The sequence below is a fragment of the Embiotoca jacksoni genome, unplaced genomic scaffold (assembly GCF_022577435.1).
Source record: "Embiotoca jacksoni isolate LCO1_2020_lvr unplaced genomic scaffold, fEmbJac1.0.p SCAF_13, whole genome shotgun sequence".
In the NCBI taxonomy this organism is placed as follows: domain Eukaryota; kingdom Metazoa; phylum Chordata; class Actinopteri; family Embiotocidae; genus Embiotoca; species Embiotoca jacksoni.
In genome coordinates this window covers 16,948,367-16,961,802 of record NW_027185263.1, presented here as the reverse complement: position 1 = coordinate 16,961,802, position 13,436 = coordinate 16,948,367, and the positions used below count along the sequence as shown (strand labels likewise).

At 41.5% G+C, this 13,436-nt stretch overlaps 1 protein-coding gene across 2 annotated transcripts in view; it reads right to left on the bottom strand.

The window, feature by feature from the left end:
* The window catches only part of atp2a3 (ATPase sarcoplasmic/endoplasmic reticulum Ca2+ transporting 3), a 45,812-nt gene extending 41,889 nt beyond the window's left edge, over positions 1-3,923 (bottom strand). For both annotated transcript variants that reach the window (XM_069146994.1, XM_069146993.1), the window contains exon 1: positions 3,567-3,923. In XM_069146994.1, the coding sequence (XP_069003095.1) occupies positions 3,567-3,684 (118 nt within the window). In that variant the 5' untranslated portion in view covers positions 3,685-3,923. The remainder of the gene's footprint in view (positions 1-3,566) is intronic.
* Positions 3,924-13,436: the final 9,513 nt, after the last annotated feature.

The window sequence follows — 13,436 nt, the reverse complement described above, 5'->3', positions numbered from 1 at the left end:
CGAGCTGCAATGTGCAGTCATGAGTGAATCGGTGTGAAGGAGGAGGAGCAGGAAACAGCACAACTTCTCTCGTATTTCAAATGAAGGAGCGAGTAAGTCAGGCTGCTTTCATGTTGAAACTACCCTGTAAGTAAGATCCCATCAAAGGAAGTTGTAACTATCAGTTGTGGCAGACAACGGAGTGGAAAAAGTGTTGCAACATTTACTAATTTCACAAAGATGGCATCCCCTAATGATCACAAACACCGCAGTCTTGGTACCTTTGGGATTGCATCAATGACAGAAAACAAACATCTTTTAGGTGCCAGAGGTTTATTGTATTTCCACTTTTGAAAAGCATGCGCACAGGTCTCATCATGGGATCAACGAAAAGAGCTAAAATAAACAGAGGCTCAGTAGAGTTTGGGGGCGATGAACAGGCTGATTGGTTGGAAAGCATGATTACCTGGCTGAGAGTCATCTTATCTAACATTGGACACTGTATCATGATGGTGTAATGACATTACCAGTACGTTGTTTAACCTGAATAGGTTGCGCAACTCTCTGTGAAGGAGTGTCAAGGAACATGTTTACAACCCAGACTAAATGTAAAGGCTGTCCAGCTGTGCAGAGTAATTTAAAAGAAAGTAAAAAAGTGATTTATTTAACATGCTTTGTTTAAAAATGCTTCTCAGTTCAATTATATTCTAACATTTTAAAGTCTGAAGCCGTGATGGATGAAGTTCTCTTTGGAAATTCTCTTAAATGTTAGAAAAGAAGACTAATCAATAAATTAAAGTCTTCAGTGATAAAAGGTCATCTTCCCTAGACACTTCTTCCCCCGAGTGTCAGTTCTTCTGAAAACTGCTGTCAAGAGGCCCCCCCCCATGAAAAAAAACAACAACAACAACAACAAAAAAAAAAGGTTGATTGCTCATGGGAACAATATGCCCTTTTACTGACACTTTCTAAAAAACGAATGCCGTGCACCTTTGAAAACGAGGTTGCGAGTGCACAGGACACAATCATCAGGCACCGCAAGCCGTAACAGCACAAACCCTCTTTGTGCACCCACACATACACACAGAGGGCGAAACTGTGTGCGTGTGCGTATGTGTGTGCATGTATGACTTCCTCTTGCCTCTACTTCATCAGAACCAACTATTTCAAAATGAAAGTGATAAACCGTCTTATAAACTGAGGTGCTTGTATAGTTCTCTACAGTAAATTATGTGGATGTCTTCAGTGTGTGTGTGTGTGTGTGTGTGTGTGTGTGTGTGTGTGTGTGTGTGTGTGTGTGTGTGTGTGTGTGTGTGTGTGTGTGTGTGAAGTTTGAAATGACCGAGCTGCTCGTAGATCATAAATGGAAGGTGTGAATAAAAGGCCAGCCCCTTTCTCTCTTCTTTTTCTTTCTTCAGCACTGACTGCATTGTAGAAAAGCCCATCCAGATGTGGTGGATAAGCTAAACTTCCAAAGAAGAGAGGGTCAGAAACTCTGGTGCTGCTCAGGAGGGTTTCTCTGTCACAGCACATACACATACAAATTACTCCCCTGTCTTTACATACAGTGACCAAAACATCATAAAAAGACAAATAAATACCAAAAAAGGTCAAAGTAATCATTTAAATCCTTTCCTCCTAATTAAACAAATAAATGGATAGTACAGTTTGAGTGGATGTTGCCATCTGTACCGTGAAACAATCAGATAACCAGGCCAAAACATGTAACCTCACAGAGGATTCACATCATTTTTTTACTTATAAATGATCTGTATAGTAAATCAGATGACACACTCTCGTCATGTTTTAAATCGAAGGGACGGCTAACAGCTAGCAGACAGTTCTCTGATGTTTCCGAGGTTAAACTCCCTCATCCATCCCAGAGATCGAGAGGCAGAGCGAGTGTGTAAAACCTCTCCAGGCCCACGGAGGAGTCAAACATGTCACACCATCTTCCCAGCATGGCCGTGCCTCCTCATGCAGACACTTGGAGCAGCACTTAGTGTAATTTTAACCTCCTGTTTGCCTACTCGTGTCTAAACTGAGACGAACGCTGAGCAGAGTGGAGACCTCGCATGTGGACATGTTTTGGGTTAATGATCCTGCTGATAATGAGATCCTGCTAACCAGTCAGTGCACACATGTCAATGGGAGAGAGGTAACCATACCATCCTCAAACCTCTTTGAACGGGTGCTCGCTGGAACAAAACAGCAAGGCTCCGATGGAGTCCTTGCTTCATTTGCAAAATCTGTAATTTGTGAGCAGAGGAAGGAGCCATTTCACAGCCGTAACTGTAAACGTAACAGTTACTCTGCAACTGTAAACTAACTACAGCCACTCTGATGCAGTTTTTTTTATTTTTTTATTTTTTTTTAACATGTTTGACTCGTGGAGACCCCTGAACAGTTAGACCCAAATGAGGAAGCGGGTATCCCCCCCCCACCCTTCAGTTTTTATCTGTAACGTGCTCACACAAGGCAGGAAGTTCACAGCTAAAAGCAAAGAGATCTTATCTGTGGCAAGACGTTGCTTTTTTTCCATGAAGTCATCACAAGCCCCTGGGTAGAGTGGCTGGCTGCAACAAAAGAGCCACTGTTTGACTGGCACAATGTGCTGCTCTGCTCCACAGCTTGGCCGCACATGCAAATGACAGGCCAGGAGGGAAAGGTGTGCTGATGTCAGGTCCGAGCTCGGCACAAAAGTGCCCGTCAAGCACAAGTATGTGTAGATAGGTAAAAGATGATGGAGACTTTGGTGTGTGTGTGTGGGTGTGTGGGTGTGTTTGCGTGGGTGTGGAGAGTCCACACTGCTCAAAAGAAGCTGTATATTCATATTAATTCGTGTTTTGAAAGCCAACACCAGATTCTCTGTGATCTTTATCACCCTACAATAGTCCATTTTAAATCTTTTTCCTTTTTCTATCTTGTAATTTGAACTATAAAATAAGGCCATGTGAGGAACAACTGTTGAAAGTGAAAACAGGTTGTTCAAGATTTTGTTTCATTATGTGCATCTTCTTCCTCCTCAGCAGCCTGAGCCTCCCTGCTCTGCACTTCCTGATCCCTGCATGACAGCCAGGGATGTGTGTCCTCACACACACCCAACTGCACACACCGAGTCAAGACACAAAGTCGGGGAGGGTTGGTTTTCGATGAGATATAAGCTCTTTTTGGGGTTTTCTTTTGGAACTGCTGTCGCAGCCGTTTGACTTTACTTTCAAACGCGACCTGACATGAGGCGACCTCGTGGGACAAACTGAATTTAAAAAGTAGCTGCATTATTGCACTTGATCAATGTTAAAGGAGTTGATTTGGATTGCTCCTTCCCTCTCCAGATGTAGTAACTTTAAGCAGTGTGATGTGGCTGTATGATTTCAACACAGGAATGTGTCTCACTGAATGTGCCACTTCCATTTCCACTGACTGTGCGCCACAGGGAATATGATTGTTTTTTTACGCGCACGATCTGCCTCAGCTTGAAATATAACGGCAGTGGAGGGATTTCCTGGCAAATGAATCGATACAGGCTCCAACACGCAGCACCTGAACTAAAATAAAGAGGGGGAATAATTTATAAAACTACTCACCGTTCGGTCCATATTTCTCCAAATTGACTTTGACCTGTTCCACAGTCAGCCCAGTGTTTTCGTTCACACCGAAGTTGTCTAAAACTTCAGTCGCCGATTTAGTGTGAGCATTTTCCATCTTGGTGGACTGGGCTTAGATGATCAGATCAAAATGCATGTAGTAGAGTAACATCTATTGTGGCAAGTGTGGGGAGTGAAACAGCAGTAATTTCCACCGATGGACGTTCACGCGCTCGGTCTGCTCTGTCACCTGTCCCCCCTGAAGAAAACCTCCGGATCCGCAGTTCAGGCGCTGTCGTCGCTCGGTTGATCGACTGCCGCTGCTACTTCATCTCCATCTGAAGGTGTGCTGTGTCTGTGCCGGCGCGGACCGCCTCTTCGCTGTTGAGCACTCCCTTCTGCGCTCCCATTGGCTGCGCGTACCTGAGCGCACGGTCCCGCTCCCGCTGCCTCATGCAGCCACTTCAGACATCTTCCGCAAAAACAGGATACGTGAAGCGTAACGTGTGCTGCAGGTGAGCAGCTTGTACGTGTACCGTCATGTTTATTTCTCCTTATAGGAAATGTATCCTTAAACACAGCCAGCTGCACATCAGCGCACTGGGGGACGAAGTGGGTCGTTCAAGGACACCATTAAAAGTGTGGTTTTAAAAGAACTAAGCACACAAGACTGCTGCTGCTTATGTGAGACCAGCGTATATAAAGAGTGCAAGTTGCATGTAATGGACACAAAAACGTGAACAGAGTCAGTGGTGGAAAGAAACTGGAGCAGTCCTACTGTGTTAAACTACAGTTGAGGCTGCAGTGGAGACTACTTGTACTTTACTTGAGTATTCCCATTTGATGCTACTTTATGCTTCCACTTCACTATATTCCAGAGGGAAATGTATTTTCTACTACACTACATTTATCTAGCAGCTTCAGTCACTTTTAAGATGAAGATTTGACACAATAGATGAGTGAACAAGCTTTTAAAATACAAACCATTGTTAAAGATTAAACTAGTTGTTTCCAACCTGTTGGGCCTCTGACATCTCACAAAAAGTGTGCATTCGGGGTCACATTTCAGATATCTGAGTTGTTACCAGCTCTATTAAATCGTGATTTTTTTTTTTCCCCCTCTAAACTTGGTTTAATTTCAATAAATGTTCAAATGATCCAATGACTCACCAAAAATAAAAATAAAAAAACAGAAAAAGTTCAAAAACTGAAAAGAGATTTGCGGATCAGAATTAGTTTCTTTCCTTTCCTCTTCCAGTAATCATCTGACGACCCCTCAGTTTTACCTGCTGTCCCTGTGAATACAACTCTATACAAAATTGTTCAAACTAGCTCCATTTCCAGCTGCTAAAATCGTAACATGCTGTTTCCACTGTGAATCTTCAGTATTAATAATCTAATGATGTCATATATTTCAGTAAGAGGGACCAAACTTTATTTTAATACTTTATTTTGCTGCTAATACTTGCGTACTTTTACTTTAGTAGGATTTTTTTTAATGTAGGACGTTAATTTATGGATTTTTGTATGGATTTGCTTTTAATGGTATTTTAAATTGCTGTATTGGTGTTCTGCTTTTATTCAAGCAAACAATCTAAACACTTTTTCCACCACTGAAGTATCAAATACAGCCCTGAGGCCTGTTGCACAAACATTATGTTGATTTAGTCAATTAGGGACGATTTTAGTTTCTCCTTGAAATGCTCAAGACAAAAATTAGACTTGACTAATTTTCAGTTGAAACAGATAGCAACTTCAACCTCCAGGCTCTTTTCCACTGTGAAACTGTCCTCACAACTATAATTAAAAAAGACCAAAACTTGGCGTGTAATTTATGGTTTGATTGCAATTTTGTCGAGTCAAGATGGAAAAAAAAACCCTCTGAAGACAGCATATGTAATCACTAAAAATATGTGTATTTTTTAATTCAGTCATTTGTTTCACTCATCAGCGAATGTTTGAACTGAATTATTCTTAAAAATACTTTGAATCTTATGCACATGAAGAGACGTGAGGAGGTTGAACTAAATGATTTGTCAGCATGTTTCCAGTTTGAAAATAATCACCTGAGACAGAAATCTATAAGATGTCTATATTTATGAAAGCGCCTCCAGACAAGACAAGATAAGTCACTGCAAGGAGGATGGCAGGAGGGACCATTTTGAATTATTCCAATAACTGGTGAATTTGTGTTTTAACAGAAAAGACATGGCAGAAATGATCAACATACAGTAACTGTGAAATCTTTGCATATTTTATACCAGCTGCTGCTAATTGGAAACAAGGCTTATCTGTAGAGTGTAGAATTGATGTTCCCTAACTATAAGTACAAAGACATGGGGTGACTTTCTATTATGTTTTTTTTAAAGCTCACCTCTAGAGCTCAGGTTTGGACTATGGTTTCATTATTTGCAAGATAATGCACTTTTAAAAACTGGAAATACAATTGACACAATAAGCAGCCATAAGAATATGCTGTGTAAAACATCAGAGTAAATGTCATTTGTCTACTATGCTACATGGGGGTAATGCTGTCCTGTCACTTGTGAACTGAGTTACAGTTTGAGCTGCACAATAGCAGCTAATCAGAACAACTCAAAATCTGACAGCTGTGTACTCCGTCCTTGTGATGTTGCCAGACTGTTTCCTCAAGGAGACTTGGCAGGAGCGTCCTTCTCATGTCCATTGTGAGCGTCCTGGTGTTGTGAAACGGCCTCCGAGTCCGACCTCAGGACCAAGGTTGAATACCACCGATTCAGAGGAGTTTTCAGATGAAGGGCCTGACCTGTGAAAGGACAGTTCATTTTGAGTGAAAATGGAAGCAAACACAAATTTCAACATGTAATGTGTCAAGGCCCAGAGAGTTATTATAAAATATAGGAATTACATGTATTTGCAAATACAGCATGTAATATCCATGAAGAATGACATAAATAAATAACAAATAAAAACATTGTCCAATTATTTTCTTACAACAACCACAAAGTGAGGCTTCCTTATTAAAAAAAAGATTTCTTCATGCTCTATGAACAATATAAAAGTACTAACGTTGCAGTTTCAACTCTCGTAAAAAATACACCTGTACTCATTAAATGTACTAAAACTATCAAAAAATATGAATGTGCCAATGCATTTTAATGTTGTTGTTGACCCAGAATCAGTTTGTCTGAATTCCTTTATATACATATACGTCATAAGTCGGAGCTGGAAATGATATCACACCTGACATGACTATGTTACACTACAACTTAAATAAACCAGGTTAGCCTCTGTCAGCCTTTGCTAACAATAGCAGTTAATAACGATGCATTCCTGGGTATTTTCTGCATGAAAACACCTTAACAGCATGTCCACAGTTGGACAGAAATGTGTGAACAGTTGATTTGAGAGACGGAAAAGGCAGAAGTGCAAACAAACAGCTGTCCCGATTGTAGACGCCCAGAGTGGCCATTTTGGATTTTGAGTTCAGGTAAGGTTCTTCCAACTTTCCAAGTCTAAAATAACACTTCAGGCTATTCCAGTTGAAATTTCTGACTGGGAACTTGGAAATTTCCATTCAAATGGGACACTCCTAGTTCAGGTGCTCCTAACCTTGGGGTTGCGTTGTCTCTGATGGGTCACAGTATAAATATTAGGGGAGGTGAGATGGTTTGTGAGATGGGAAAAAGTAAAAAATAAGGTGCAATTTCCTCTAATGTTTGCTTTTTCTGAAATATTGGATAATTTGAAAAATTTTGAGAAAACAAATCACAACCTTCATGATGACACCAGTGGCAACATACTGATTGTACATATTTTAGCCCCGATGGTTGCATCCTGGAGACTGAAATTAAGAATCCAGTTTTTGGCTAAATAATTTTTAACATGAAGTCACAATCCTTGTTTATTACGACCCAAATCACCCACTTTAACTCGTTGCAACAGCCCCTTTCAACCAGATAAACACAGAAACATGCAGTACATCAAACTGCTTTTGTCCTGTGACTTTAAGCTCCACACATGCTCATATTCTAGTAGAACTGATGGCATCAGGAAAAAAGTGCCTGACTCCCCTCAGTGTGCACTAAAACATTGTTTTGCATGTCATTCACTGAGACCACTTTGGGACTTGGACTTCCTGGAAAACTGTTGTTTCCTGGAAAACAGCACAGGTGACCTCATATGACATGATCAGTAGGTGTAACTGAATCTTCAAACTGCCCATTTCTCTCTAACTGACATCCCATTGGTTGAAACCTGTGAACAATACCTCACTGGCCTCAATCTATTATAAACCTCTATTGTTTATGAAAGAAACATGAATGTTTGCCATGCCTCACAACTCATGAATGTGGAGCTCCTGTTAGCACTTCTGAGGGAAATCAGCAGTTTATTGATGCAGTGGCAGAAGTTTAATGAATTTGCCTATTCATCGTCGGCTGGGGACGAATCAGCCAACTCAATGCAAGTAGGGAAAGCGGTGTTCCAGATTTCCCTCCCATCACTTTATCCTGAGCGTAAGGTTACTGCAGCACAATCTCCCCACAGTATGCGGACTCTGAAATGGGTCTACTGTTGGAGATCACAGGCGCTGGACTGGGACCTCGTTGGGCACAAAGTATAAAAGGAACAGGGTGCTCCAATTCTGTCCCTGCTCACAGCCGGCCTCTTCTCTCACAGCAGAAAAACGTGTATTTATATCTGGAGCTTACGTAACTTCCAGAACTGCTGTCTGGAGGATGGTAGCTGGCTACGTGAAGTTCTTGGATGACAAGTGCCTACAAGCGCCCTCTTGCTTGCTTTGGAGGTTCTGTCTTTGCCTCTGTTTCAAATTTCTAACCCAAGGACTTCTATTTTGAAAAGCAGAGCTCAGCTCTCCACAGATCCTCAGCCGACAGCCATGGCTATAAGCACAGGTTCCACTCAGGCTGCTTGCTGCCCACTCACACGCCTAGTCAGTGAGATCATTAGTCATCAGCAGTGTCGACTTGTGGCGTGAAGTTCTCTCTAACTTGTGTGTGTGTGAGTGACTATCTATCTGTGTGAGCTAAAGCCTTTTGCATCAGGCCCCATGGTGACATACATTTCAAGAGCTCTTATGAAAAGGAAATCCCCACCCTGACCCGCCTCTTTGGATCGCCCCTTGTTTTCCCTTCAGTGGCACACACTGGGGGACTGTGCTTGTCTCAGTGCCAGTCACACAACATTTTCCACGCAGCACCGTCAGACTTCTATTAGCATTTGCCTTCCCATTTCGCTTGTAGCACTCATTTGCATGAAGGAAATGATCTGTGGCCTCCCAAGCATAAAAAATATATATATTTCCCTCTACCTTGCATGAATCACAAACTCACTGCAGCCCATCTAAGATGAGACATGCTATTCTCTGTGCACCTGAGCTTCAGAGCTTCATATGAAAAGAAGATTATTTTAAATTAAGCTCTGACAAACAGGCACCCTTGATGTTTTTCTGCTGTCGATGATGCAGACTGGGAGACAAACAGCTGCTGCTGCCATTGACTTTGAATCAAGGAGATGATGTGAGTGACCACAGTATGGAGCAGCTGTACCTGACAAGCAGCCCAAGCGACAAGTCAACCCCGCCCAGCAGCCTCGCCATTAATAAACCGCTCCCCTCTTTTCCCCCTTCCTCCTTCGCCTCTTCCCCGTTTGGAGGCTCTGCACATCTGTGAGAAAGTCATTATTTCAGTCGGGCGCCGCAGGATGTCACACCGCCTCTCAGCCCCATGAAGAGAAGGGAAATGTTTTATGTCAGGGGAGAACTGCCCTTCTTTTATGCTGTCTTAATGTCAACTCAACATTTGAATGCAAATGTAAATGAAATTATATTTTAAATAGCCACATTATTTAGGAGACAATCACCTTTTCGAGCAGCAGAGGAATTAGCTAGTTTCGGTTTGCACCATCTCTTGCAGGGACCTGGAAAAATGACCCCAAATTCCTATATAGAGTAATCAAATATCTCCCAAACAGAATTCCTTCACAAACTTAAGATGTGGAAGTGATGCCTAACACACCTTGAATCAGATATATTTTAAAAAGCTGTCTCATTACTTGCAGAGAATCATTGTTAAAAAGAGATAGAAAGCTCTCAGTCTTTTATGTAAAAAAAAAAAAAAATCCATTCAGAGCAACTCTTTTATTTCCTCTCATTAGGGTCAGTTTTCCACAGTTATGGGAGTCAGTCAGTCACTAAGGCTTTAAGGTTGGTTTCCTAGAGTGAATGCTCCCTGTTAGCACCCGGTCTACTGGTCACAGTGAGTCCTGTTGGGAATATTACAGCCTTGCTCGGCCAGTCTTGACTTTGTGTGTAAAATAATTCAGGAAAAACAGTTAGGTCGATGGGAATGGGATTTAACTGACGAAGATAACACTCCTGATGTCAGACTCATGATTGACATTAGAAAAAAAAGTCATAAAGCAGAATGAGAGATATTGTTTGACCTGATTAAATGGATTATTTTTCCATGTCAAAACCTGTCGTGTCTTTACCTGCACTTGACTCCCACTGAACTGTCAGTTCAGTTCTGATAGGTAATGCTGGTAGCAGCTGATGCAGCCTGGAGCTGCTCGTCTCAAGCAGAGATGAAGAGAAGGTCTGCAGACGTCTGGGAAGCTCACTTCTTTCTAACTCCACAATTACACCGGCAGCCTCAATGTGCTGACTCAAGTGACATCATGTGAAGCAATTAACGGGGCCACAAAATGTTTCATACAACTTTTTCACACATGCAGTCAAACTTTCTCAGGACCTGTAAACAAAGATCTCCATTATATATTTACATTTAGTGTTTTTGCAGATTTTCTCGAAACATCTTCTTTTTTTTTTTTTTCAAACAAACTCTTCACTCAGGAAAAACTCTCGGTTGTAAACTTTCATCAGTCTATGAACACATCATGCCGCCTCTGCTGGAACGTCATCCCTTCCTCTCCTCCTGCTCCTCAGTCTATTTTTCCAAAAAGGCTTATTTGCAAGATAAACCTTTCAACAACCCGTGAAAACCTACACAATGAAGGTGTCGGAGTATTTCCGAGGCTACAAGAAACCGTTTTGAGATAGTGGTAAACAGCAGAAGTCGGGAAAGTCACTCATTCACTTATTTACACAGCAATACCATATCTAAAGTTTGTTGAGATTAGCTAACATTAGCCACCATAAGCTAATGGTCATATCAGCAGTTCTGTATCTGCAAAACCTCTCAAGAGAGCGCTTTATTGACACTGAATTTAACTTTTGTGTTTTTGTTTGAAGGGAATAAATCACATTTATTCTGCAGTTTGTCTTTAATTGTGTTTATTTTGACCAATGAAGTTACAGAACATGTAATCCTAAGTGTTTGTTAGCATCAGTGTTTTTAATACAACTGCAGATTCTTTTATTTGTCTGTCATTTTCACTCTCGCCAGCATTGCCCAAACAAACCATGTGAATTAGCCACAGCTCTTATATTGGTCATGATTAATGTTTGTGTGTGACAGTATTAAACTGCACAACCTTTGACAGATTACTTTCTACACTTGTCACTATTCATTTTCTGCATAACGCCACATTCCAATTCAGAATAGATGCACACACACAAACACACACAAACACACACACATCATCATCATCATCATCATCATCATCATCATCATCATCATCATCATCTCGACCACCACCACATCCAGGCTGTTTGCTACTCAACCATTTCTGGACAGGATGAGTCACCGTGCGATGATGAGGCTCATCCTGTCAATCAGCCCGTCTGTGATGTAATCAAATGCGGCATATGAAACAATTACCTGCATCGCTGATGATGAGTGTTTAATAGACAGTCCAGTGCAGGCCTGTGCTGTACATTTGGACACACATAAACTGAGATCTGGTTTGAAACTCAGCTCACTCTAGTATCACTAGTATCAGATCAGAGTCATTTATGCTAATGTGAGATTTCACTAATTCTGTATTCAATGTCACTGTTCCTCGAATATGTCTTTTATGACTGCTGGTCAAACAACAGAAGTCATAAAAAGACAGTACTTAAGGGGCTTTGCTGCTATAATCCTTTGATATGTTTTGGCATCATCAAAGCAGAGGGACCCACATCCACATTACAGAATCTTAATTCCAGTATTTGAGCCTCTGAGCTCAACCCACAACTCAGTCAGCCCACAATCAAATCATTGGTCTCTGAAGCCCTGTGTTAAATCACCACCAAAGTGCCCTTAAAGGACTCTGTGTGCTTTGATTATATGACGCATGCATTTTAATCAAAGAGAGTAAGGAAATAAAGACACATCTACAAGAGGACATATTTCAGTCATTTACATCTAAAGAAAGATGTATAATTTTTTTAAACCTGCTAATTGACGACTTAGTTTCATGTTTTTCTCCCATGATCTTTTTCCTGGGATGCCCTGGAGACGCTGCTTGTTAAAAATCTTCTCACCTTTGTCCGGACTCCCTGTGAGTACTTGAGACATCACAAAAATGATTAACTGGGACCAAACAGTTCAATCCATGACTATGAATCTGAGCAGCTTTTCCACTTAGTTAGAAGCCAAAACCACAGAGTATCATTTCCTCATGTCATTGAGATGTACAGCGTTGGAGTCTTCCCGGTAATGACAAATGGTAGAATGACTTCGTGCATGCAGAGTACGTTAACACTGTAATTCACTTTATTTATTTTTTTTTTTATAGAGGAAGTAACTAATCTGAAACAATATGTACCTATATTGCATCACAGCTAAATCTCTTCCAGTCACTTTATCAATCTGTGTCAAGAATCCAGAGCTGTAAATCAACAGCAGCGCAGATTCAGACATAAGACGAATGGACTGCCGGAGACAGCACACAAACACAACATGAAGTGTCCTCAGGCAGAGGAAGGACAACGCTGAGTGATGAATATTGGTATATTCTCCTGTTAAAGTGATGGATTGGATTTTGCATTCTGGATTTGCTCTTCTCGCTCGCCTTCAAGCTCACTAATATTGCTATTAATAGCAGTGATGTTCAAACTGAGACGGTTCCTTCTATCTCTTATGGAGCTCCTCATCATTAGCCAGAGGCTGCTGGTTTGACAGGTCATCTACACCAATTAACTCCAGCATGAAACGCTGTCAACAAGCACAGAGGTTGTTTGACTTGACATTGCAGATGCTGGTATAAATATACAGACGGAGCAGCGGTGGATGTGTTCACATGTTGGCCTGTGTGCTTTGAAGGGTGTCATCAGTCCTGTGTTATGGATTGATGAGATGAAAATAAAGAGAATTCCCACCTCTGCTTTTGGTTATGAAGAGAAATGTCCCTCAAAATTAAAGAGGTGACGGTTTAAACAATCACACTCCAATCAGGAGATTTATTATGTTTCTTGAAAGTCAGTTCTGCTGTAGCGTTGGTGCCCTGCCTCCTTGAATCATTCCTCCACACTGATCACCACCAAGGACACACTGGGCCATTACAGAGAATCAAGTGGCGGGTCGTTCATCCTCCCCCAAGAGCTTTTATGTAAATTACCGATGAACGTGCTATTTCATATCACAACAGACAGAGCGCAACGGCAGCGGAGGATGTCACTTCCTGTCTGACAGCTCCAATTCCCAATCGGTGACCTAGGAAATAGATGGCGTGTTGGGGGGAGAGGGGAGACCGAGAGGAGCAGGTGATACAGAAAGCAGAAGTGTCAGGACCTGGTGAACGAGTGTTTTTACATCAGATTCATTGACGGTGCTTAAACAGAGCTGATGTTGAATTGCTTTCTGCTTTGTCTCTGTATGTACCACCCTGTGGAAATTTGAATCCTTTTTAAAGCCAGGCTGTAGCGGAGAGAAAATAGTTCTGTCACTCACAATATTGGTTTTCAGATAAGGAATAATTGTGGCT